This window comes from Triticum aestivum, chromosome 1B (assembly GCF_018294505.1).
Source record: "Triticum aestivum cultivar Chinese Spring chromosome 1B, IWGSC CS RefSeq v2.1, whole genome shotgun sequence".
Taxonomy (NCBI): Eukaryota; Viridiplantae; Streptophyta; class Magnoliopsida; order Poales; family Poaceae; genus Triticum; species Triticum aestivum.
Genome location: NC_057795.1, coordinates 15371483 through 15399298, shown reverse-complemented (window position 1 = coordinate 15399298; position 27816 = coordinate 15371483). Strand labels below are relative to the sequence as shown.

At 41.1% G+C, this 27816-nt stretch overlaps 1 protein-coding gene across 2 annotated transcripts; it reads right to left on the bottom strand.

Moving 5' to 3' along the window:
* Positions 1 to 1521: 1521 nt before the first annotated feature.
* Positions 1522 to 26426, bottom strand: LOC123103788 (uncharacterized). Of its 2 annotated transcripts, XM_044525470.1 has the most exons (7): positions 25569 to 26426; positions 25325 to 25471; positions 24183 to 24321; positions 23983 to 24105; positions 22957 to 23084; positions 2259 to 5404; positions 1522 to 2165 (listed from the first exon to the last, which is right to left on the bottom strand). In XM_044525470.1, exons 5-6 carry the CDS (start codon positions 23034 to 23036, stop codon positions 2302 to 2304), a joined length of 3183 nt encoding a protein of 1060 aa, XP_044381405.1. In that variant the 5' UTR covers positions 23037 to 23084; positions 23983 to 24105; positions 24183 to 24321; positions 25325 to 25471; positions 25569 to 26426; the 3' UTR covers positions 1522 to 2165; positions 2259 to 2301. The 2 variants fall into 2 exon arrangements, with proteins under 2 accessions (XP_044381405.1, XP_044381412.1); XM_044525477.1 differs by lacking the exon at positions 25325 to 25471.
* Positions 26427 to 27816: the final 1390 nt, after the last annotated feature.

Below are 27816 nucleotides of genomic sequence, written 5' to 3'. Positions count from 1 at the left end.
GTTATTTTATCTAGTTTTCCATTCAATCCTTTCAATCGAGGGGATTTTAAGGTATGAAGTTTCTGAACATTCTAGTAAACATGAACAATTTTTAAATCCTGAACAGTTTTTTTAAAATTATGTATATTTTTTGAAAAACGCGAGCAAAATATGAAAGGGAACATCTTATAAAATTCCCAAATCTTTTCTGAAAACACCAACTTTTTTATAAAAAACATTGACATTCTTTGAATTTGTGAACATTTTTTAAAAATACATAAGATTTTTAGAAAATGTGTATCTTTTATAAAAGAATATTTTTTTAATTGTAGAAATTTCTCTAAAAATAAATATTTTTCGAATCTAGAGCATTTTCTGAAATGCCATTTTCTTTTTAGAAATCTTGAACAATTTTTAAAAAACAAAAAAAATTCAAAAAAGGGAAATTTTCGCAAGTTTCGAATATTTATTCAAAATAGCAATAAAATTTGGAATTCTGAACATTTATTAAGAATTTTTAATTTACAAGATAAATTATAAAGGAAAAATAAAATTAGAAGGGAAAAAGATATAGTAAAAGGGAAATAAAAATAGAAGTAAAACACAGAAATAAAGAAAAATGAGCCAGCCCATTATAGGGTGTCCTGTGCGAAACTCCGTCTTCGCCTGGTGTGGAGAATAGAATTTTTCCAGCTGCATGAGCAAAATAAGGGGACTTGCTTCGCTGGGCCACAACGCGCTGCCAACATAAGGAAATTCTTTTTCTACCAGACAAACGCATAAGAATTGAGTACCACCTCGGATAGATTTTTTTTTATGATGAGCGGATGAAAAAATTGGGGAAACGCACATTGCTTTATTAGTAGGGGTGTAGATATAGATATAGATTTGGCGATGGTAAGATGAATCTTTTTCTTTACCTTTCTGAGCTCATCATATTTGATCCGCCAGAAGTTCATGCTGCTTTCGTATCAATTGTCGTACAGAGAGTGCCATTTGCCCAGATTTGATTTGAAATGTATGGATAAAGAAATGTGTGCATGCAGCAACATATTTTTTGTTTATCATGGCATCAAATGGTACGGCTGTTGATAACGGCACGTTCTCAGTCTGAATTGATGCAGCCATCCAATTTTCTCACTAAGGCTGTCGACACTGCTATAAAAGAAGTGACAACAATTGCAAAGGTACAAATTGATTATGCTGGGCTGTCATATTTAGACAATTAATATCAGAGGATTTAACCAATACTTTTACACCAATGATTCCAATCCCTCTTTTACTTATTTTTAGGCTCATAAGCAGGGTGTAATTTACAATAGAAATCTGGAACCCCTTTTGCAAGCTGCTTTGTAACCTTAACCTGAGGTAAATATTGTTGTTCTTTACAAATCTCAGACCTGTCCAATGATTTCCTTCTGACCGTCCTGTTCTTTATAAAGAGAGTACAAAGGCAGAGCGTAACACCCGCCAAACTTGCATCATCTAGTGAAATCGATTTTCACAAATAAAACTAGCTAGCAATGTTGGTATAACATTTATAGCCAAACCATTATCTGAATCGAGTAAAATACACAGGCTCCTGGCAGTACAAACCACACTTGATAATTTAACATATTTTACAACCCAAATGATGCCCGTACATCACCAAATATAAAGTAGTTGATACTCCAATAAAATGCGTTGGAACAGTAAAAAGTAAACACGATTCCATGGGGGACAAAGTGGTTGGTCAACAATAACCAAGGAAAATGGACTTTTATTTGCAAAAAACTCTAAAATCAAATGGATGACATGCGGGTGTATACGGAGGCAGGGGCATGTAGATAGGTGACATGTATGTTATGGATGCATACTATATATAGAGACAAGGGGGTCGAATGACACAAGGATAGTTGACATATACAGTGTGGATGCAGAGTATGGTGGAAAACTGTTAATAAGGTAGTGTTGAGGAAGGTTCTCTGTGGTGTATGGTGGAACACTTAAGGTAGGCGTGGCGGGAATCGAAGGCTCCAACACCCGATGTGGAGCTCCTTCAACATGGGCGCTATGATGGTGATTTCGTTGTCGTGGAAGTGCTGCAGCAATGGCAACTCCTGGAGACGTATCTTTTGGAGGTGATAAGTATCATCTTGCAGACCAGGATGGTTCACATATATACAACATGGACATATGGCAGAACACTGTTAATTAACAAGGTAGTGTTTAGGAAGTTATTCTGTGGTGAATGTATGGTTGATGAACAGAGGATAAATATATAGAGTGAAATCACATACCAACTGATGGATGGATGGATGTGTTGATGGAGACTGGGTTGATTCATCTGAGGTAGCTGCTCATCTCGGCGCACTCATCGAATGAGGCGAACTCCGGGGGCAGCTTGGGGTTGTAACTGTCGTGGTGCAGGGGTGAGCCCCACTGGAGCTTGCTCCACCAGCTCCTCTCGCCGTTCACCTTCACTGTCTCCGGCTGGCATCCTTCTAGGAGTGGGAGGCGTCGGAGGCTCCAGCACCCTCGGATGTGGAGCTCCTTCCACACAGGTGATGTGATGGTGGCGTCCTTGTCATGGAAGTGCTGGAGCTGTGGCAACTCCTGGAGACGTATCCTTTGGAGGCTTGGGAGCTGATAAGTATTCTCTTGTATATAATTGCTGATGATAATTGTCTTGAGTTTGTAGCAGAACAGGATGTTAAGTGTCTTGAGGCATGGCAGTGTTGTTGTTTGTGGCAGCACGTGCTCCAATCTAGGGCAGTTCTCCAGGTGCAGGTGCTCTAGTGAACTGAAGGCAAAAGAACTATACTGTGAACAGAGCCAAACAAGACTTTTGAGATCACACACATGCATATTGCGTAGTTTTTCCAAGCCTGTGCTTCCATTGAAAACACTTTCCATTTTATGGCACCAACGTATCCCACATTCTTCTAGCTCGTAAAAATGGGCCGAGTCATCAAAATAATTGATAGAAGTATCACATGCCACCGAAATTGATTTGGTGACTCTTAGAAGATAGCTTAAACCATCAATTCCCAATTGCGTCCCTGTGATCTCCACATGGCGCTCAGTACGATGAAGGGGAATTGTTTTTGGTGACGGAACTGCAATTTTCTCTACATAACAATTGTCATATACATCAGGATATGTTGCTTGCTTCTGAACAAACTGCTGCAACTTGTTATGTAGCATGACTTCTTCATCTTGCAGTTGCATGCTATTTGTAGTGCATGGTGCAACTCGAACATAGAATGATTGGAAAAACTGTCCATCTGTTATTAAATCCACAACTGTGTCATTAAAGCTATGGAAGAACCTTGGGTCAGTAACACACACTTTGGAAACTTGACTAGAGTGATTAACATTTCCTTCTGAACAGTGATCCATGTAAAACACATCAGGGAGTCGCTCCAACTTATGCCAAGGAAATCGCCTCAGAAAAGGAACACCCCCAAGGAGCAATCTCCTAAGCTGGGGAAGATTAGGGATTTCATCACCGAGCTCCTTGATACTTGTACCAGACAAATCAAGCTCCTCCAAATCACCAAGATCCTTGATCTCGACAGACTCAAGTTTTCTACATCCACGCAAAGACAAACCCCTCATATGAGGTGTGCCGATCAGCATGAAGGATACAATGTTTGGATGGCCTTCCAATTTGGTTCTGTGGTCACCAGAGATTGGCCCTGTAAGTGAAATCAATTCCTTGTTCTCGATTAGCTTCAACGACTGTAGCTTCTGCATTTCTTCAAATATCTTGTGTGGAAAGTATTTTATCCGAGTCGCTGTGAACTCAAGGGTCGTTAGGTTGGATAGAGAAGCCATGGAAGGAGGAAGCTCCACAAGGTTTGAACAGCTGGTCATGATAAGTTCTTCAAGATTTGACATGTTCTCAAAAAAAGTAGGAGGAAAAGTAGTTATTTCTGAATAGGACATGTCGAGGTGAATCAAATTGCTCTTTTGCTTGGCCACATCTTGTGTTAGCTGAGAACAAGGAACTCCATTCATGTCAAGAATTTGAAGTTGGTATAGAGTGGACAATGGTGAATATGGACTAATATTTGTTGATGAGTTGGTGACGGTTACTGTAGATGAACTGGAAAGAGTTTTAAGATCATGACAGCCTCTAAGGGAAAGCAGGCGAAGGCTTAGTAAGCAAGACATGGAAGAAGGAAGAGATTTTATAGGAGTGTAGGAGAGATCAAGAGCACGGAGGAAACAAATTTTGGGCAAGAAATAGTCCAGCTTGGAAAGTACGAGCGATTGTTGTGAGCAGCCTCTCAGAATTAGTGCAGTCGGCCCCCTGGTTTCCTCTAGGCTCAACCATTCTCGGCTTACATGCAATCCGTCGTCTCCGACGAAGGAAATCCATTTTTTCTTGTTATCAAAGAGTTCTTCAATTGTGATTCCTTCTGCAACTATGCCGTGGTACGCTAAGAATTGTGCGCCGGTATTGGTGGCGTCATAAGCTCCATCAGCAGGAGAAAAAGGTAGCTGCAACAAAGAGTATTTCTGAAATGCTTCAATTATGAGATTTCCAACTTGATGCATATGGGAACACTTGGTGCTGGTTTCTTCTTTTTCGAGGGCCATATGTGGCAAGATGCCTTGGACAGCCCACTGGTGGATGAGCTCGTCCGAGGTAACAGCCACAACTTGTGAATGTCCAGCAAACATCACCATGGCATAGTGGAAGCAATGGAGGGCTATGCGATGCCAATACTCCTTGCTTTCTTGAGAGATCATGTTGAGTATGTACTCGGCCGACTGATGCAGTGCAAAGGCAGTGAGAAACACAACCACTCCATGTGTTTCATATGAAGGTATTAATCTATCACCCACTGACTTGCTCTTGTAATAGGCATCACGAGAAGTGGCATCGAAGATCCATGCAGACGCTTCCCACGAGGGTGGAGGAAGCCCAACATCTGCTGTTAAATTGCCTGGCTCAATTGGCCACTGGAGGTTCTCGACCACTAGCAAGTACCTCTTGGTTAACAACTGTTTGATGATCTGAGGAACAATTGCTTGCCGCACGTATAGCTCCAATCGTTCAGACGCACCACCATCATACCGCGACCCATAGGTGTAGTACTGTACCTCTTCATGTTGTTCTTTGAGCCGGTTGTATTCTGGGACAAGCAGGTCCAGCTCCTTTGCCGCAGCTACGGCCAACTGGTACTTGATGCTCATCAAGCCTGTTCCTTGGGCTTGGTCTTCCGTTGGCGTGGGCCTCAGATCCACCTTTACCAAGTGATCAAAGGGAGCAGAGTGCTTACACACTATATCCAAAGCCATGGCTGTAATGGCACGTCTGAATGAAGCCATGGGTCCTACCCCAACATTCCAATGTACGGACCCATGAGAAAAAGGTAGAAGCATTAGAAACATGAAGTCAGCATACTCTGGCGTGTGACTGTATCCCTTCAGCCTGGACATAAAAGGAAAATTAATTACGCACGTACTACTATTTAATTAGGAAATAACTAAAGTGACAAAAACATGGCTGGCCAGAAGTTCCACAACAAATCTACGGTTGTCAAACTACAACAGACATCACGAAGAGGACAATTACTAGAGTTCAGTCAATCTCCACCATATTTGATTCATAAGCCAAAACACAATGAGCACATCCGGTCTCTATATAGTTAGGATGCACACTGCCCACACCAACGCACGCACACAAAAACGCCCCAACAAATAGCAAAATCATATATAAGACCAAAGCTATATGTAGACGAGAAAAAAAAAACAAAACGATCAAATGCACAATCGGCGAACTACATCAACGACCATATCCGCACCAACCCTCTCGTGACACCAAATAAACACCGAGATTCTTCCACAGCAACGCCTTCAGAAAGGGAGTGATGCTCAATCACCGCCGTCATTGGATCCAACCACTGAAGGTCAGAATCTAGGTTTTGACCCTGAAGAACAAGTCCGAGCAATGCCTTCAACAAGGTAACGATGTAAAAGCGTCGCCATTGCTAGGCATAACCAACTCAGGTCACCTAGGCTTTCACCCGGATGCTCGAGACCCGGTGCTCGAGTAGCACCACCATCAAGTCACTCATGTGTTGTCGCCACCACTTTTCCACGATCCCAACTACATGCGGTGTGTGACCGCCAGTTTTTTTTTTCTCGAGCGAGATTTTCGGAAACCGGCCGGAAGCCAGTTTTCCCATTACCTACCAAGAAAGCTTCATACCGCCCTAAAATTTCAACTTTTTTGTATTTAAACGCCAAGCCAATGTCAAATAAAGCTTGTGTGCTTGTATGAATAGCACTAATGACTTGGCCTGGTGGTAGGGCTTGTTGCGTCCTAGCTGCGGCGTAGGATCGAACCCCACTTCTGCAAGTTTTCCATTCTTTTATGTGTTATTTATGATTTCTTAAAAAAAACCGGATGAGGTGCGGGAAGGGTGGGTCAGACACGTGACGCGAGTTATTCGGCCGCAACGACACACCCAGAGGGCATCCGCCGTGAGTCAACGATTATACGAAGCGCCACTTCTCGTGGGCCGGGTACTAGCACGCAAGCGCTTCTGAAGAAAGAAGGGAGGGCTGACCACTCGAATAGCAAGAGCATTGTGTATGAATGTTGTTAAACCTGATATATTATGCAGGAAAAAATTGAATTCAAAATTTAGTTGAAAAAATTGGGCGAAATAAAGCCGAAGTTTCTGGTATTTTCAGGAAACCAGATATTCTGGCCACTACCGGAAAAAAAAACAGGATCGAAAAAAAAACTTGGTGACCGCCGACACTGCACCGCCATCCCTCTTCATCAAACCGTTGTCCATAGTTTGCATCTCACCGCGAAGTGAACCACCGAATCTAGAAGGGGAAACCCTCACAAAGACCTTTCGATGGCCATCACAATCGACGACAAGGCCGCCTTCAGGACAAGATGACCGGCCGTCGACGAACCCAGCAAAGGATGAAGGCCATGGACGGCTGCTATTGATCTGGCCGGGGACGACCCCAGCGCAGCAGGCCACCGGCACTAGAACGCACGGGTGGTGGACACAGCCCGCCTGGCCATGAAAGACGGTCCAGGGCGACCACCTCCATGACTGGGAGAGGCTGGCCGGCAGCACACAACGGAATCTGACCCTCCATGCACTGGATCCATGGTTGTGCATCCAGATCTAGTCAAATCCCCTGAAATCGGAGCATAGGCGCCACCAAAAGCAACCGCGGCCGTCATCGCGCATCCTTAGCCACGCCAGCTATGGACACGAGCAGTGCATGGAGGGCCGCCTGTCCTCTTCCGATGAGCTCCTGGCAGACCACTAGCCAGCCTTGCAGCCACCAAAGACCATGGAACTCCGCTCATAAGCCGCTGTCATCGATGAGACCCAGACATGCATGTGCAAAGTTATCCTCAACCAAACATACATGCAGCTTGATTGATTTGTAGGCCAGCAACATGCACGTTTGGCCGACCACATTCACCTACGTACGAGCGAAATTGCTAGTAACGATAGGATCGATATCGATTTGATCTGTATGGGTTCGTGACCTTGGGAAGAAAAAACACAAGTAGGGACCCCGCTGCCGCCGCCAACAGTACCAGCTTCGCCGGCAGCGTTCTCCAATGACAGCGAGAGGGAAAGACGGGAGGAGAGAGAAGATTGGACCAGGCGCCACTGCCCGTGTTGCCCAGGAAGAGCGGCGCTAGGGCAGAGCGTAATTTTTGGATCTCAGGATTATCATGCCAGCTTTATTTGATTCATCATCGCCAACTCCCTAGCATTCATCGCCAGCTCCCTAGCCAAACTCGAAACTTTTAGATGCAAATTGGAAACCGTTCACCTCATTATTAGCATCACCATTTCTAGAATTAGCTTTCACTTAGAGCAAAAAGGCTCCCTAGCATTTATTGTTTGAGGAAAATAGCTAGGGATAGACCATTTTATTACCGAAAAGCTCCGGAAAGATTCGAACCGTGGGCGCGATAACTACCCATCTAGGCATGTCGACGGCAGCTGGATGGAATGGCACGGATCACCGCCGCGACCCTACTTCGGCGCTGCTTTTGGATCCAGATATGGCTCCTTTGCTGCTAGGCAGTCAGGACTCCTGCCAATGCAGCCCATGAATTTCTTCGGTCCGGGACAAGCATAGTTTGGGAAAGGTGGGCAATTTTCAACGCTGAATATCCAGCAAAATACTCAAGGGCCCGAGCTCCTTCACTGCATCAACTGGCAGGGGTTGATTTGAGCGAAGTATTTGAAGAAGAAAACTTTTAGTCAATGTGAACCATCTCCTGGAAACTCCCCTTCTGGACTTGCTTGATGGAAGTTAAAGATATTTTTCATTGCTTTTGTCATAGAACTGTGGGTGATGGCCGTAAAACTAGATTCTGCAAACATGCCTGGTCAAAGGATAAACACCTGTGTTCGATTTTCATCGTCTCTACAACTTGACATTTTGTTAGCATGCATGTTACTGTTGCGAAGGTTTTCAGTCATGACTTTGATTGCATAAGATTTAGAAAATGTTTGCATCGGGAGACACTTGATACGTGGAGCAGACTACTTGATATGTGTAGTCAGGCGATTTTCTCGGATGAACCTGACAAAGTTAAACGGTTGCTTACAGGCTTTGGTAGCTTACCTTATACTGAAAAAGGCATTCGTCCCGCTTCATATATAAAGCAGCAACCACACCTTACAACCAACAGGACAACAAGAAAAGGAAAATAAAATCCACATGGATACATAGCACTACGGAACAGCTAACGAGTTTCAAAGGACCAACAAGGAAATCGGAGCCCACGACGGTCATAGATCATCACATGGACACACCCGCGACAAGGGAGCTTTTCGCTGCCTCCCAGGGCCAATCCGGTTGACCATCTGAATCTGCCGCAAAGAGGGCACCCCTGCCCTCTCGTCGTGAATTGAAGGACATTGACCCATCGGCAGGCAAAGCAGCTCACCCCTTATCACGCTTAGAAAGGCAAACCAGTTCCCTGGGAGAGGACGACCACCCTGGTGACCTCACCTTTGAAAGAAACCCATACACCACCACTGTCTTGCGGCCATGATCCGGAGACCCATCGCAGCTGTCGAGCAGAAACCCTACTGAAGAAGCAAACCAACACCGCGCCAAATCCCAGACCGTTGATCACCCAAGATGGCGCCTTCAAGAAGTACATGACGCCGACGCGCCATCGCTGCCCCAATCCAGAGATTGTATGCTTTCGCCCAGGACCAGGAGGTGGAGGGCAGGGAGTAAGTCTCGATGTCGCCGACCAGAGGGAAAACGGCGCCACGAGCGTCGCCAACATCATGCCTGGCATCGTTGGCCAAGGGATTCCCCCGACCCAGTGCCCACACCCGGCACCCCACCAATGAACATGACACCAGAAGGATGCCCACATCCCAACCGGTCGAGGAGGACAAGCCGTCGTTGAACCCTCCAACTTCAGATCAAGATCCAAGGCCGACACTGTCTCGCTGCTAGGCACGACCAAGAACAGCGCACCATAGCGTCAGCGCCACCCCCAGCCGATGTCGGAGTAGCGCCCTCTCCAACCGTGGCAGCCACCACGAGCGACACCCACAGCCCCAAGGGGACCAAATCGGCCTCGCCAAACCTAGCCCCTACCGCTGCGCAGCCGTACCACCGCCTCGTAGCACAACCTCTATAAGATCCGCACGTCCCCGCTCCCGGAGAACCTGCCGGATCCAGCTCCCCCACGAACAGCTAACCCGCGACGCCGAGATACCGACCAGTGGAGGGAGGTGAGAAGCCCTGCCATCGCAAGCGCTGCATGGGCTTTGCCCGGTCGGCGCACTCTGGCAGCGGCGAGGAGGATGGGAAGGGGGAGAGAGAGCTACTCGCCGGCGGCGGATCTGGAAACCCCGTGAAACGTGCGCGGGGCGCTTCGCGGCATCGTGAGGGGGCGATTAAGGTTGGTTATCTTATTGCTGGGCAAGTATTTTTCCCTTTGTTTTGATTAAAGCAGGTTGCAAAGGTTCTAAATATTGTGGATTATGTGAAAATACGGAGAGTGTGGTTCACTACTTGTTTTTGTCTTGCTCCCGAGCTAGATTTTTATGAAATACTTTGGGGTACTTTGGGTAATAAGAGATCACTTGTGTCCTGATACGTCTCCAACGTATCTATAATTTATGAAGTATTCATGTCGTTATATTATCATTCTTGGATGTTTTACAATCATTGATGGAAACTTCATAACATTTTCTGAGACTAACCTATTGACATAGTGCCCAGTGCCAGTTGCTGTTTTTTGCTTGATTTTTACATCGCAAAAAAACAATACCAAACGGAGTCCAAACGTAGCGAAACTTTTTGGAGATTTTTTATGGACCAGTAGGACCAAGATGGGCTGAAGAAGTACCGGAGAGGCAGCCCGAGGTGGGCACCAGCCACCAGGGCGTGCCAGGGGGCCAAGTGCGCCCAGTTGGCTGGTGCCCCACTCGGTGGCCTCCAGCACCCATCTTCGCCCTATAAATCGTCAAATATTCCCAAAACCGGTATGTAACCCTATATTGGAAGTTTCGCCGCTGCAAGTTCCAGAACCACGCGAGACCAATCTAGACCCGTTCCGGCACCCTGCCGGAGGGGGGAATCATCTCCAATGGCCATCTTCATCCTCCTGGCGGCCACCCCGATGAGGAGGGAGTAGTCCACCCTCGAGGTTGAGGGTTTGTACCAGTATCTATGTGTTTAATCTCTCTCGTGTTCTTGAGATGTCACGATCTTGATGTATCACTGGCTTTGTTAATATAGTCGGATCATATGGTGTCTTCCTCTCTCTATCTTGCATATGAATACCCGTGGTGACAATGGGGTATTATATTGATCCACTTGATATGTGTTTTGGCACTCAACTCGCGGATTCCCGCGGTGACATTTGGGTAATCTATGCATAGGGTTTGATGCACGTTCTTGAAGGAGATATGCCCTAGAGGCAATAATAAATTTGTTATTTATATTTCCTTATATCATGATAACTGTTTATTATTCATGCTAGAATTGTATTAACCGGAAACTTAGTACATGTGTGAATACATAGACAAAACAAAGTGTCCCTAGTATGCCTCTACTTGACTAGCTCGTTAATCAAAGATGGTTATGTTTCCTGACCATAGACATGTGTTGTCATTTGATGAACGGGATCACATCATTAGAGAATGATGTGATGGAAAAGACCCATCCGTTAGCTTAGCATAATGATCGATAAGTTTTATTGCTATTGCTTGCTTCATGACTTATACATGTTCTCTGACTATGAGATTATGCAACTCCCGAATACCGGAGGAACACCTTGTGTGCTATCAAACGTCACAACGTAACTGGGTGATTATAAAGATGCTCTACAGGTGTCTCCGAAGGTGTTTGTTGGGTTGGCATAGATCGAGATTAGGATTTGTCACTCCGTGTATCGGGGAGGTATCTCTGGGCCCTCTCGGTAATGCTCATCACTATAAGCCTTGCAAGCAATGTGACTAATGAGTTAGTTATGGTATGAAGCATTACGGAACGAGTAAAGAGACTTACGAGTAACGAGATTGAACTAGGTATGATGATATCAACAATCAAATCTCGGGCAAGTAACATACCGATGATAAAGGGAACAACGTTTGCTGTTGTGCGGTTTGACCGATAAAGATCTTCATAGAATATGTAGGAGCCAATATGAGCATTCAAGTTCCGCTATTGGTTATTGATTGGAGATGTGTCTCGATCATGTCTACATAGTTCTCGAACCCATAGGGTCCGCACGCTGAAAGTTCGATGACGATTTGTATTATGAGTTATGTGTTTTTGATGACCGAAGTTTGTTCTGAGTCCCCGATGAGACCACAGACATGACGAGGAGTCTCGAAATGTTCGAGAGGTAAGATTGATATATTGGAAGGTTATATACGTACACCGGAATGGTTTCGAAGAAGATCGGGGATTTTTCGGAGTACCGGGAGGTTACCGGAACCCCCCGGGAAAGTTGTTGGGCCTATTGGGCCATAGTGGAGGAGAGGAGGCAGGCCATGGGAGGTGGTGCGCGCCCCCCTTGCCCCAATACGAATTGGACAAGGGGAGGGCCCCCCCTTTCCTTCTCCCTCTGTCCCTTCCCCTTTCCCCTCTCCATTGATTGGAAGGAGGGGGGCCGAATCCTACTTGGACTACGAGTCCAAGTAGGACTCCCCCTTTTGGTGCACCCTCCTTGGCCGCCGCCCCCCTCCTCCCCCTCCTTTATATACGTGGTCAGGGGCACCCCAAAGACACACAAAGATTTCTCTTAGCCGTGTGCGGTGCCCCCGTCCACAGTTTACTCCTACGGTCATAGCGTCATAGTGCTTAGGCGAAGCCCTGCGCGGATCACATCATCAACACCATCGCCACACCGTCGTGCTGACGGAACTCTCCCTCGACCCTTCTGGATCAAGAGTTCGAGGGACGTCATCGAGTTGAACGTGTGCTGAACTCGGAGGTGTCGTACGTTCGGTACTTGGATCGGTTGTATCGTGAAGACGTTCGACTACATCAACCGAGTTAACTAACGCTTTCGCTTTCGGTATACGAGGGTATGTGGACACACTCTCCCCCTTTCGTTGCTATGCATCTCCTAGATAGATATTGCGTGATTGTAAGAATTTTTTTGAAATTGCATGCTATGTTCCCAAACAGTTCTTGTCTTTGTTTCTCCGGTAGAAATCTTGGGGCACTCTTTGAGGTTCTTTGTGATGGATTGAGCATTATGAATCTTAAATTATTTGGTGTTATTTTACTACGAACTCTAGGGTTGTTCGTGACACTTATAGGGATAGTCAATAGATCGACCAGAAAGAATAGCTTTGAGGTGGTTTTGTACCCTACAAATAATTTCTTCTTATGTTCTCCACTGATAGGAACTTTGGAATGATTCTTCATCGCACATTGAGGCATAGTTATATGATCCAATTATGTTAGCATTGGTGAGAGATTGCACTAGCGAAAGTACGGACCCTAGGCCTCATTTTCAAGCATTGCAATATCGTTTGTGCTCCCTTTTATCACTTGCTACCTTGCTGTTTTTATTTCTTCGTATTATAAGAATATATTTCTACCATCCATATTACACTTTTATCACCATTTCTTCGCCGAACTAGTGCACCTATACAATTTGCCATTGTATTGGATGTGTTGGGGACACAAGATATTTCTTGTATTTGATTGCAGGGTTGCTTGAGAGAGACCATCTTCATCCTACGCCTCCACTGTTTTGACAAACCTTAGGTCATCCACTTGAGGGAAATTTGCTATTGTCCTACAAAACTCTGCGCTTGGAGGCCCAACACGAGTCTACAAGAACAAGTTGTGTAGTACACATCATGCTCTTTTTTGGCGCCGTTGCCGGTGAGGTGAGTGCTTGAAGGTATATCTTTAGATCTTGCAATTGAAGCTTTTAGTTTCTTGTTTTATCACTATTTTGGTTTATAAAAAGAATAGTACAAAAAAATGGATTTGAGGTGGTCTCATGGTGTTCATCTTTATAATGTCATTCTTGAAAATGATGGAAAAGAAAATTGTGCTCAGTTCTTACATGAATGCAATAAAATGTTTGGCATGAGTGATGAGCATGATTGCAATGTTGTTATCATGAATTCTATAAATATCCAAAATGCTAATGATGATTGCACTAGTCATGAAAAAAATGTTTCCTATAAGCATGCCAATTTTTGTGGAGTGGAAAGACTTTGTGAAGACATGCCATATAGGGATGATAGATTTTGTAAGAAGCATATAAACATGATAGAACTAATTTTTTGCTCAAGGTGGTAGATTATTTTTCTACAAACCTATGCTCTCTTTATCCTATTACTTGTGAACTTTTCAATAAAGTTGGTCACCTTAATTTCCAATGCATGCTTTTTCATGACCGAATCGTGTCCAAATATTGCAATAATTTGATCACCCTTGAACTTTATAATGAACTTTGTTTATTTTTGGGGTGTGAAGAATTGTAACATAAAAATGGTTGGTTTGAATCATTCATATTCAGGGACCATGCTGAAACTAATTTGAAAGAAATCCATATGGTTTGCATGGTAAATTGCAATGAAAATGCTTATATTTCCAACTATAAAAAGACGGGAAAACCAATGGAATATAAAAAATACTAATGAAAGGGTAAAGATTTCTAAGTTTTCCCCCGATTGTCTCTCATGATGTAATAGGTGACGAGGAGGAGCTCCGTATTCAATCAATCTCATTAGTCTGAAGCTCAAAAAAATTAACTAAACCCACGCAAGATGTGGTGAAGAAGAAGAAAAGAAGAAAGAATGAAGGTAGAAAGGTATCCTTCCCAAATGATGTTGCTCCTATTATAGTTGTGCCTCATGAGAATGAATCAAAAATAATTGTGGAAGATGATAAACTTGATGATGATTTTGTTAAGCCTATTGCTTGTTCTGATGACTATGATTGGGAAAATAATGATACTTCTTATAATCTTGAAAATCTTTTTGGCACCAACTTGGGAAATCATGATGATAACAGTTGTTACACTATTGGTGCTATTCATGCTATTAATGATGAGGGTGATTATGCTTATGATATGCCAAGCCACATGCTTGGGGGTGCTATGTTTGATGAGAATGACATGTTTGAGAATTTATTTGCTGCAATTAATGTTTGTCCCAAGCTTGGGGATGTTATGCCTAATGAAGATGATCCTTTTAGGTCCCATACTTTGAACGATCAAATTTGTTATGATGATTGCATTCCTCCTATTTATGATGATTGCAAAATGTATGAAAGTGGGTTTGGAAGAGTGTGAACTTTAGATAATATTTATCCCACTATTTTGGAGGGTGTTGAACCTTATTATATTGGCAAAAGTGTATTTGGAGATGTCATGACTTTATTTAGTAATGATTCTAGTATTCCGGAAGAGGTTCCAATTGACTATGATGAGAACAAAGTTGCTACTTATGATGATTATTGTGATGACTTATGTTGTAAAAACTAGTGACAATTATTGTCATAATTTTGATTATTCCTTCTACTGAACATTAATCTTTTAGTGTGGAAACAATTTATAGTATTCGAGCTTCCTGTGATACTCCCACTATGATGAATAAGAATAGAATTGCTTATGTGGAGACTAATAAAAATGCTATGCTTGTGGTTCATGAAGGGAATGCTTTGTGTGATAGTTATATTGATGTATCCATTCATGATGACACTGAAAATTATTATTAGATGGGAACTTATTCTTCATGATGCTCTTTTTCATGTTTCCATTCTTTACTTCTATGCGAGCATCATTGGAATCATCATGCCTGGCTAAAAGGCATTAAAGAAAAGCGCTTGGTGGGAGATAACCCAAAACTTTTACCTACTGTTTTTGCGTGTTCACATGATTAAGCTACTATAGTGATCATGATTTATAGCTTTTGTTTCAATAAAGTGCCAAGTAAGACCTTTAGGAGTGATTGGGATGGTAGTGTTATCAATCTTGCGCAGAAAACAGAAACTTTGCACTCTGTAATTTAAATGTAAAGAATAGCAGGAAAGACATTTTAAGTTCAAATTTTTCTCTGCTGGTTGGTGTTAGAATTTTCGACGTGCCCCTAATTTTTCAGAATTTTTGGAGTAGCAGAAGTATGGGTAAAGTACAGATTACTACAGACTGTTATGTTTTTGACAGATTCTGTTTTCAATGCATAGTTTGCTTATTTCCTAGTTTCTATGGCTTATGTTGCTCAATATAAATTGTGGAAATGATAAGATACAGTATGCATTGTGTGAGAACAATTATGAATCTGGTCTTTGACAGTACCAAAGTGAATGATTTGTCTTTATCATACTAACCTATCTCACGAAGTTCCGTTAAGTTTTGTGTGATTGAAGTTTTCAAGTTTCGGGTGAGATATCAATATGAGGAAAATAAGGAGTGACAAGAACCTAATCTTGGGGATGGCCAAGGCACCCCAAGGTAATATTCCAGGAAGATCCAAGAAACTAAGCTTGGGGATGCTTTCGTCTCCAACATTATCGGTAACCTAACTTGGAGCTATATTTTTATTCGTCACATAATAGGTGTTTTGCTTGGAGCGTCATTTTATTTTGTTAGGATTTGCTTGCTGTTATTTAGAATAATGTTGTGCATCTTTTATTTCAATAAAAGTGGCAAGGATGTCCTTCACCATGCTTATTTTGCAAGTATATGAGTTGCTGTTTCAAAACAGAAAGCTTATTGTTGTTGCAAAAATTGCTCAGAAAAGTCAGAATGTGATAAAAGGTTGAAACCTTTTTCAGAATAAGCTATGATAAATTCTCTACAGTGTGGTAAATTTTCAGAATTTTTGCAGTTATAAAACTATGGATCTTGCTTCATCCTTTACACACTGTCCAATTTTGGCAGATTGCTATTATGATTGCATTGTTTCCGTATGTTTGCTTGTTTAGTGATTCTAATTAAGGATATGATTATTAAATATGCAGACGCAATTAGTATGCAATGTTAAATAATAATTTTAGTGATTTACTATAGTAGAAAATGATAAGGTTATGCATTGATTTATACAAACTTATCTCACGAGTTCTTGTTGAGTTTTGTGTGAATGAAGTTTTGAAGATTTAGGAAAACCATGATATAAAAGGAATTAAGGAGACACAAAAGCTCAAGCTTGGGGATGCTCAAGGCATCCCGAGATAATATATTAATAAGTCTCAAGCATCTAACCTTGGGGATGCCCCGGTAGGCATCCCACCTTTCTTCATGAACAAATTATCGGTTAGTATCGGTTGAATCTAAGTCTTTGCTTCTTCACATGATGTGTGTTATTCTTGAAATGAAATTTTATTTTGTTTTGCTTGCTGTTTTAATAAAACATTAGATCTAAAAGTTTTTAAATAAGAGAGAGTCCTCACATAGCTACCCATTTACTTAACTACTCGCTTGATCTTCTTATATCTTTTTGGAGTAGTTTGTCATTTACTCTTGTGCTTCACTTATATCCTATGAGTAAGTCATTTACTCTTGTGCTTCACTTATCTCACGAGTTCATATCATGCCTAGTAGTGGCTTTACATTGGGTTGTGAATACCCATTATTTACTTTCAAACTTGAGAAAATTGGTTGAAGTTGGACAAGGAGGACAACCTAATGAGTTATGGTTGTGTATATTTGCATAGAAGTTATGTTGTCATTGATCCTCCAACATGTGGTGTTTGCCTAGGATCTTTTGGTAGCCGAAAATTCATACTAAGTAGAGATAGTACTTGTGTCCAAAAACCCTTAAACCAAGTTTCTTGCCATGAGTATCTGTCATACCTACCTATGGATTGAATAAGGTCCTTCAAGTAAGTAGTCATCGGTGCATAAATCAATAAAAATTGCTCCTAAATATGTTTGATCTTTTATTTTAAAGGAAAATATGCGTTGTACAAACTTGTGATGGCAAAGTAATAAAAGCGACAGACTGCATAATAAAGGTTGCTATCATAAGGGGCAATGTAATGTGACGTTCCTTTGCATTAAGAGTTTGGAAAACCAAATAAAAAGTGCATGACAACCTCTGCTTCCCTCCACGAAGGGCCTATCTTTTATTTTTATGCAAGAGTCAATAGTATGCATTCTCAATTCAACATCAATTACTCTTTAGTTGGAAAGCATCATGTGCTGGTGAAAGATCTAGGAACATATGACCAATTGAATATATTTGATCATGATTTATTATTGTTGGCAATTATCTTTATGATAAATGAGTTGGGAGGCGAAATATTAAGCCCCTATCTTTCTCCGTGTTCGATGGATGCCGTTTGTTCTGAGAATATGTTTTGAGTAGTAGCAATCATGGAAGACTATATGATGATTGAGTTTGTGGAGCTCTTACTTTGACTCTGTTGAATAAGTTGAATTACAATTGTTTGGTGACTAAGGATATAGGTTGTTGAGTTTCAAGGGGATTCATTTTTGGACCTTAACATGTGAATTGTTGCTACTTTAACATGAAAGTTTTTATGAGAAAGAATTGTTGTTATGATGCTAGGAAAAGTGATTGAAATTATCATTGATCAAACTTATGCACTTTGCTAACATTCACACTTCATAAATTATTTCTTTTTATCAGTTACCTACTTGAGGACAAGTAGGAATTAAGCTTGGGGATATGCTGATACATCTCCAACGTATCAATAATATATGAAGTATCCATGATGTTATATTATCGTTCTTGGATGTTTTACAATCATTTTATAGCAACTTTGGAGCATTTTTTGGGACTAACCTATTGACATAGTGCCCAGTGCCAGTTACAGTTTTTTGCTTGTTTTTTACATCGCAGAAAATCAATACCAAACGGAGTCCAATTGCAGCGGAACTTTTTGGAGATTTTTCATAGACCAAAAGGGCCTGGATGGGCTGAAGAAGTAATGGAGAGGCAGCCTGATGTAGGCACCAGCCACCAGGGTGCGCCATGGGGGCCAGGCGCGCCCAGGTAGCTGGTGCCCCCCTCGATGGCCTCCCGCATCCCTTCTTCGCCCTATAAATCATCAAATATTCCAAAAAAACCGTATGTCACCCTAGATCGGAAATTCCGCCTCCGCAAGTTCCAGAACCACGAGAAACCAATCTAGATCCCATTTCAGCACCCTGCTGGAGGGGGGGGGGGAATCATCTCCGGTGGCCATCTTCATCATCCCAGCGGCCACCCCGATGAGGAGGAAATAGTCCACCCTTGGGGCTGAGGATTTGTACCAGTAGCTATGTGTTTAATCTCGCTCTCTCTCTCTCTCTCTCTCTCTCTCTCTCTCTCCTGTGTTCTTGAGATGTCACGATCTTGACGTATCGCGGGCTTTGTTAATATAGTCGGATCATAAGGCGTTCTCCCCTCTCTATCTTGTTGTGATAAATTGATTTTTCCCTTTGAGATTTTGTTATTATAGGATTGAATACTTTTATGGATTTGAGAACAATGGATGCATGGCTTGCATATGAATACCCGTGGTGACAATGGGGTATTATATTTATCCACTTGATATGTGTTTTGGCACTCAACTCGCGGATTCCCGCGGTGACATTGGGGTAATCTATGCATAGTGATTGATGCACGTTCTTGTCTTTCTTTCTCAGTAGAAATCTTGGGGCACTCTTTGAGGTTCTTTGTGATGTATTGAGTATTATTAATCTGAAATTATTTGGTGTTATTTTACTACAAACTCTAGAGCTGTTCGTGAGACTTATAGGGATAGCTCAATGGATCGATGGGAAAGAATAACTTTGAGGTGGTTTCGTACCCTACAAATAATTCCTTCTTATGTTCTCCGCTATATAGGAACTTTGGAGTGATTCTTCATTGCATGTTGGGGGATAGTTATGGTCCAATTATATTAGCATTGTTGAGAAATTGCACTAGCGAAAGTACGGACCTATGCCTCATTTTCAAGCATTGCAATATCGTTTGTGCTTTGTTTTATCACTTCCTACCTTGTTGTTTTATTTATTCAGATTATAAAAATATATTTCTACCATCCATATTACATTTTTATCACCATCTCTTCGCTGAACTAATGTACCTATACAATTTTCCATTATATTGGGTGTGTTTGGGACACAAGAGATTTCTTGTATTTTATTGCAAGGTTGCTTGAGAGAGACCATCTTCATCCTACACCTCCCAAGGATTATTAAACCGTAGGTTATCCACTTGAGGGAAATTTGCTACTGTCTACAAAACTCTGTGCTTGGAGGCCCAACACGAGTCTACAAGAATAAGTTGTGTAGTAGGTATCATGTCCTTCCTTGATCTATGCTAGACTAGCAAAGATAGAGTTGTTGTTACACTTGGTGTTGCTGCTCTCTTGTCGTCAATATGGAAAACAAGGAACAAGTCATGTTTACAAGTTGTTTTGAATAGAGAACCTACTGATATCATATTCTCTATTTGCTCCCCATTGGACTCGTGAAAAATCCTACATAAAACAGGTACAAAATATGCTCCATTGGATGTCTAGATGTATCGTGCTGGTAACGCGCGATATTTTTCTAAAGATCATTGGTTATCCATTTGCCAGTGTATGCTTGTGTGAAAAATTACACTCATCGCAACAATGATAGTCTTGGTGTCTGCTATTCGGAGGGATCTAGCTTGGTGGTGAGACACATCGATAATTTGTCCCCAAATTTTGATTGGCTTCATTGTATCTTCAAGGTTTGCATTACTCCCAAGGTTATGGATTCCAATGAGCTTCGTGGCACTATGATTGACTTTATGGTCTATGATCATGATAAGAAGATTGATGGTCTGGACTTCATGTTTGAGGAGCTTCACACTTATGTATTCAAGAGGAATTAACGTGTCTTTGGGCCATGTTCCAGCTTTATTTGAGAAGGGCGGACTTCTCCCACTCTTCACTAAGTATCGCTTGACCAACCATGAATTTTGGAAGCCTCTTGTAATTGATAAGAAAAATAAGGTGGCTCATAGTGGTGTTCGTTTCGAAGATATGTCCACTCAAACTACCGGTCTTAACGTTGATATGGGTCAACCCTCTCAAGACTCTCATCTGCATGTCCCTCCAATGGACACAAAAGAGAATAGTTTGTGTGTCAATGATACGTCCATTTTGCATCATGTTTTCTTACTGTTATGTCTAATATTTTTATGCATAATAGTGCTTTATGGAGTAATTTTAATGCCTTTTCTCTCATATTATGCAAGGTTTACACAAAAAGGGAGAATACTGGCAGCTGGAATTCTAGACCTGGAAAAGCTACGTCAAGCGACCTATTCTGCACATCTCCAAATAAGTTAAAACTTCACAGAGATTTTTTATGGAATATATAAGAAATATTGGATCAAATAAGTACCAGAGGGGCCCACCAGGTGGGCACAACCCACCTGGGTGCGCCAGGGCCCCCAAGCGCGCCCTGGTGGGTTGTGCCCTCCTCGGCCCACCTTTTGTGCCCCTCTTCTTGCATATAAGTCATTTTGACCTAAAAAATAAAGAGAGGTCTTTCGGGACGAAGCGCCGTCGTCTCGACGTGGAACTTGGGCAGGAGCACTTTTGCCCTCCAGCGAAGCGATTCTGGCGGGGGAACTTCCCTCCCAGAGGGGGAAATCGAAGCCATCGTCATCACCAACAACCCTCTTATCTTGGGGAGGCCAATATTCATCAACATATTCAACAACAACATCTCCTCTCAAACCCTAGTTCATCTCTTGTGTTCAATCTTTGTACCGGAACCTTAGATTGGTGCTTCTGGGTGACTAGTAGTGTTGATTACATGTTGTAGTTGATTACTATATGGTTTATTTGGTGAAAGATTATATGTTCAGATCCATTATGCTATTTAATACCCCTCTGATCTTGAGCATGTTTATCACTTGTGAGTAGTAACTTTTGTTCTTGAGGCCATGGGAGAAATCTTGCTGCGAGTAATCATGTGAACTTGATATGTGTTTGATATTTTGATGATATGAATGTTGTGATTCCCTTAGTGGTGTCATGTGAACGTCGACTATATGACACTTCACCATATTTGGGCCTAAGGGAATGCATTGTGGAGTATTTATTAGATGATCGTTTGCAAGAGTGACAGAAGCTGAAACCCTAGTTTATGTGCTACTTCGTAAGGGACCAATTTGGACCCAAATGTTAAATGCTATGGTTAGATTTTATCTTAATACTTTTCTCGTAGTTTCGGATGCTTGCGAGGGGGTTAATCATAATTAGGAGGTTTGTTCAAGTAAGAACAACACCTAAGCAGCGGTCCACCCACATATCAAATTATCAAAGTAGGGAACACGAATCAAACCAAAGTGATTGGATGAAATTCCCATGTGCCCTCAAGAACGCTTTGCCTATTATAAGAAACCGTTTTGGCTTGTCCTTTGCCACACAAGGATTAGGCTACCTTGCTGCACTTATTGTTACTATTGCTACTTGCTACTTGTTACAATTATATTGCTATCAAACAACTTGTTACCGTTATTTCAGTTCTTGCAAAAATTACCTTGCTGAAAACCACTTGTCATTTCCTTCTGCTCCTCGTTGGGTTCGACACTCTTACTTATCGAAAGGACTATGATTGACCCCCTATACTTGTGGGTCATCAAGGCTCTTTTATGGCGCCGTTGCCGGGGAGTGAAGTGCTCTTGGAAAGTGGGAATTGGTAAGGAAAAATTATTACTACGTGCTGAAATTTATTGTCACTTGCTACTATGGAAAACAATCCATTGAGGGGTTTGTTCGGGGTATATTCACCTCGACCGGAACCAAAATTAATTTCCCTTCAACCTACTTCACCTACTGAAAATATTGGTTACAAAATTCCTTCGGGTATGATAGAGCAACTGCTAGCTAATCCTTATGCACGAGATGGAACTGAATATCCTGATATGCACTTGATATATGCTGACGAAATTTGTGGATTATTAAGCTTGCAGGTTTACCCGAAGATGAAGTTAAAAAGAAGTTTTTCCCTTTATCTTTGGGGAGGGGGAGCATTGGCATGGTATAGGCTATGCGATAATATTATATCTTGGAGCTGGAATCAATTGAAATTGGAATTTCACCAAAAAATTTATCCTATGCATCTCGTTTATCATGATCGGAATTATATATATAATTTTTGGCCTCTTGAAGGAGAAAGTATCCCTCTATCTTTGGGGAGGCTTAACTCAATGTTATATTCATGCCCCAATCATGAGCTCTCAAGAGAAATTATTATTTAGAATTTTCATGCTCGGCTTTCTCGTAATGACCAATCCAGGATTGATACTTCTTGTAACATCTAATTAAGTCTATTGATGGAAGGGGCAAGCAACATATGTCTTTGGGGATAGGGTATCATGTCATATATGTGTTTGGTAGAGGACTAAATGAATGTGTTATCATTTTTAAGTAAAATAAACAATTTAAGGTTGTTGTAATCAAAAAAAGACACGGATAACCAATAAAAATTCACTTTGTAAAAGTAATGAATGTAAATTAAGAACTTATAATTCGTACCAAAAATCTATATCTCTCAGATCATCACGCCATTTATCCCGCTCATGATCGGGCCATTTTTTCCAAGAAGATGATGCCATGACTTATGTTCAGTAGTGTGCCAAACTTGCTAGTCTGCACAAGTTGACCTGCAAGAAAAAGATGACTTGAATCATTTAGTCATAAGGAATCACATTATCACTAGCATATGTAGCAAAACAAAAAATAGTATATAATGTGCATAAAGTCGATAATTCTCCTACTAGTTGAAATCCGACACTTACTAAACAAAGAACCTTGGCAAGATAAGAAAGTACAGTTTGGTCTAAGACATACTAATTAAAGTAAGGACTGAAACAGAGAGTAATTGTAGCCATAGTTCTTGAGCAATGAACATTGAGTATTACGTTGTACTTGGACAATGGTGGCTGCCATTTAAGAGGTGGAAGGAAGGAGAAGATGGATACCCTCCATGGCTGTTTCTCGAGCAGTGGTTCAAGGAGGGAAGATTCCCTATCTGTGGTGGTAAGATGGGTAAGGGAAGATACAAGTGGAGTAGCCTCTGGTTTTTCTGGGTGAGGAGTCCTTTACTTGGAGCAGAGGAGGATGGGGAAACAATTCCATTAGGAGCATGGATGTTCATCGCCGATGTTGATTTTTCTGTTAAATACATTTTTACATGTTCATAACTCTTGCATGTCATCTAAATTTATTAATATCACTTTTAGGTGATTTCTTCAGATATCTTCGACCTACATGACAAGTCAGCATGTGAGAGCCTCTTCGGTTTTGTCTACAGAACATATAGATCAGACACAAATAGTTTGACATCAGAGCGGGTACAAACTCTTTGCTCTGGCGCAAATTACACAAAATATATACATATTATTATGTTTCAAATTATTCTCTGAAAACACGTGTAAATTTCCTAGTATAGCAATTTTTAATAGAAAAACAGACACCTAAATTTATTTCAAGCAACACTGAAGACATTGAGATTGTTAGGCGGTTGACTTCAGTACAAATTAAAATTATCCATATATTTACCTCTCAGATCTTCCCTTCTCGATCAACAAGTAACAATATTCAGCAACACTTAGAAGGGTGCAAAATAATATTAATTCTCTATGATTTGGCTTGACAGCCGCACACAAATTTCCTTGTACAATCCTGAGATAACAGAAGGAGTTGACATTGTTAGGTGTTATACCGCCAAGAAATAAGTAAGAAAGAGATAAAGAAATTACCTGATGGTAAAATGGGGCACTTTATGTCTGCAATACGAATGTCAAGAGATGATTGATCTGATCAACTAGATTTACTTGAAAAATCTCAATATTGGGAAAAAGTCAATGACCTTTTTGCTGTTTTTCTTGGAACTGGGACCTAGAAAAGCACGCAAATTAAACGTGAAGAAACAACAAAAGGGGAAACCAATGATTTTTTGTATTGATAAGTGGAAAAAGGACATTATGTCTAGATAGGACAAGAACACAATAGCAAAAACAAAAAGGCAGTGATTTTTTTATACATTTCAAAACAGGAAGCTAGATATAAAAATTATTGTTGCGTATCTAAAATAACAGCTGTAAAAGGAAACAAAGTTGATTTCTTATAATATTGATTACTTGCTAAAAACAGGATTGTACTCTACATGTGCAATAGCTGTGGTGAATGCAACATGCAATAAAATGTTTTGTTTTTTCTGTATTGATTACTAGAAACAAGCACTATTTGGGATGTGTGAAAGAACAACGATCAACAGGGAAACACCAATGGATTTTGTGTATTCTTTTTGCAAAGATGAATACAAAACGTGGATATATTTTTCTTAATTGTTATTTATCACTACAAACAAACACTGTTTTTGTATATGTGAAAGAACCAGAATCACCAACGAAAATGACCAGTTCTTCTTGTTGATTGGCTAGAGATAGTATTAATCATAAACACCAGTGAGATTTGAAACTAAACCAATACTTCTAACTAACAGAAATGAAAGAATTTTCATGAACAATAGCGAAAATTTTAGTTGCAGGACAAATGTCCAGGAAGGAGAGGACGGGGGGTTTCAATGAATGCACTCTTATGACATACATATACACAAACCAAGGAACTGAATCATAAAATGGACCAACATTGGGATGCTTGGTTACAGCAACAAGCAACAAATACATTTTGCTAAGAAGATAAATTGTTAAAGCAACAGAATCATGAATATTGGAAGCATCAACTTGGCATTCACAACTCTTATCTCAAGAATGAATGGAATATATACATAAACATTGTAAGCATATATAACCATGTCCGAAATTTTAATAGAGGAAACTTTACTGGGTGATCTTTGTAGAAATAATATTGATTCATCGACCATCAATGTATGTTTTACCTCTCAGCGGCTAAGAAACCTGAACTCGGGATAACATTGTATAATATTAAGTCACGTAGGTTCTTAGATCACCGAGAAACATATATACAGCAAAACTTGAACTGAAGGCTGCCAAATAATATTAATTGTCCATGTTCTGCTTGAAAGCTGCACGTACGGTCCTTAGAAAATACAAGCAACTTGACACTGCTTATTATATAGCCCAGAAGTGAGTAAAAATCACAAAGGAGAATATATAAAGTACCTGGTCGTTGAATTAGGCCCGTAATATGGATGTGAAGAAATGGTCTGATGAACCAGATTTACTTGAAAAACTCAGTAGTGGGACAAGCCAACAATCTTTTGGTGTTTCTGGCGGAGCTGGTAACTAGAAAAGCAAGCAATGATAAATGATAACAAACAACAAAGGGGTGAAATCAATGAATTTTTTGTGTTTTTCCTGTATTTATCCATAGAAAAGAGAACGAAGTCAGGATAAGAGAACAAAAAATAGCAATAATGGAAAGCAAATGACTTTTTTTGTCTTTGTTTCTTAATTGAAATTTAGAGCTAGATAAATTGAGTTGTTACAGGTCTGAAAACTCAACGGTAAAGGGAAACTCAAATGATATTTTTTTTTCAATGTCCATTAGTAGGAAAGGGGATTGCAATGTAGTTGTGGAAAAGCAATGGCGCAGTGGAGCATGCAATCAATTTATTTTGTACAGACCACTAGAAACAAAGAATATTTTGTATATGTGAAACAGCAACAATGGACGGAGAAAATACGAATAGATTTTTAGTTTTGTTTTTTAATGATGACTAGCAAAGGGGATTAAAAGTGGATCATATTTCTTTGGTTTTTTGTATTTACCACTAGAAAGAAAGACTCTTATTTATAGACAAGAAAACAAGAACCAAAAGGGGGAAACACCAACCAATTTTTGGCTCTTTGTTTTTGTGTTGATGACAAGAAAAAAGATTAATCCTAGACTGGATGTGAAACCACAAAAGCGAGTGAAAGCACCAACAAGAGTTGAAACTGAAATGCCACTTCTGGCTATTAGAAGACAAATGAATTAGAACAGAGTCGAACGTTTTGGTGGCAGGAGAAACAAATGGCTAGGACAGGAGAGGGCAAGGCGTGTGACGCCTGAACTCATAACTTATATATACAAAAAACTTAAACATCAACCGGAGGAAGGATGCGATGCTTGGTGAAGTAGCAAACAAAGAATACAGTTCTCTCACGGATAAAGTGTTAAAGAAGGAAACAAATCATGAATGAGCAAGGAATAAAGGGGATAACCTGCCATGTGCACCAAGGCGAAAGGGGCATTATGTAAAGTCCAAGTTGCATAATGTTTAAGGTGTAGCTCTGCGATTCATGGTTGTAGATCCCCACGGTCCTGCACTAGTTATTCAAGATGGATGATCTTACTTTTATTTCGTACGTCCAACAGATAGGCCTTAGTTATTTGGGTGGGTGGCTAGGGGTGTTCCAGAACATATACATGAGGCGATAATAACAAAATTCGAGTTGTTTCTGCTTTACTGGCAAGTTTTAAGTAAAAACGGGAGGGGGTGGGGGGGGGGGGGGGGGAGAGGAATCCAGGAGGTGATGAAATAAAGTCTTAAATCTGTGATCTGTCTGTTGATTCTATCCTCCATCTTTTACAGATGCATTGCACATCAGACAAAGAAAAGCAAAAGCAAAAGCAAAAGAAAAAGGGCACGGCAAGCTTGAAAGACGGAACAAGTTTGTTATCATGGCAATGTCTTTTGATCTTGTGAATCACTCATAAGTGAAGGTACTTTGGTGAACTGAAAGCACCAGCCAGCATCGCCTTTCATATGGAAGTGCACTGCACGCAACTGAGGGTGACCATGCCTTCGGCTTGAAACAGATATTTGAACTGGGTTCTAGATTGAATATGCATGCTCACACTATCTCATATGTATGCATACTAAATGTGGACACCTATGGATCGTCAGTTTGTGTGTGTGCAGTAACACAACTTGCGCTCAATCCGACCGAAGAAATCGACGATTTCATTGGTATTTGCAGGCATCCAGAAAGAAATCGACACTTGCAAATATAATCTAGAACTGCTTGGAATGAAAACCCAGGATAGTGTCGACCACAGCTCAGTTCATCACATGCAAAAAAAAAATGGAGTACCTTCAGGTTCCTTCTGACACTGAAAAGAAAGTTCCGTTTCTGCAGCAAAAACTAAATAAGTAGAGGTGATTTCAGGGGAGGAACAGTCTCAAGTAGTTGAACTCTTTCCCTTCGCAATCTGAATATGGGGGGAACATTTTCTCGGACAAAACCTACATCGATTCTCCATCTCTGTAAGCGGAAGTCTCAAGTAATATACAGTGCTTGTAAGTCGTATGTACTCCCTCCGTCCAGAATTACTTGTCACGGAAATGGATGTATCTAGACATTTTTTAGTCTAAATACATCCAGTTTTATTCATTTTGGAGACAAGTAATTCTAGACCGAGGAA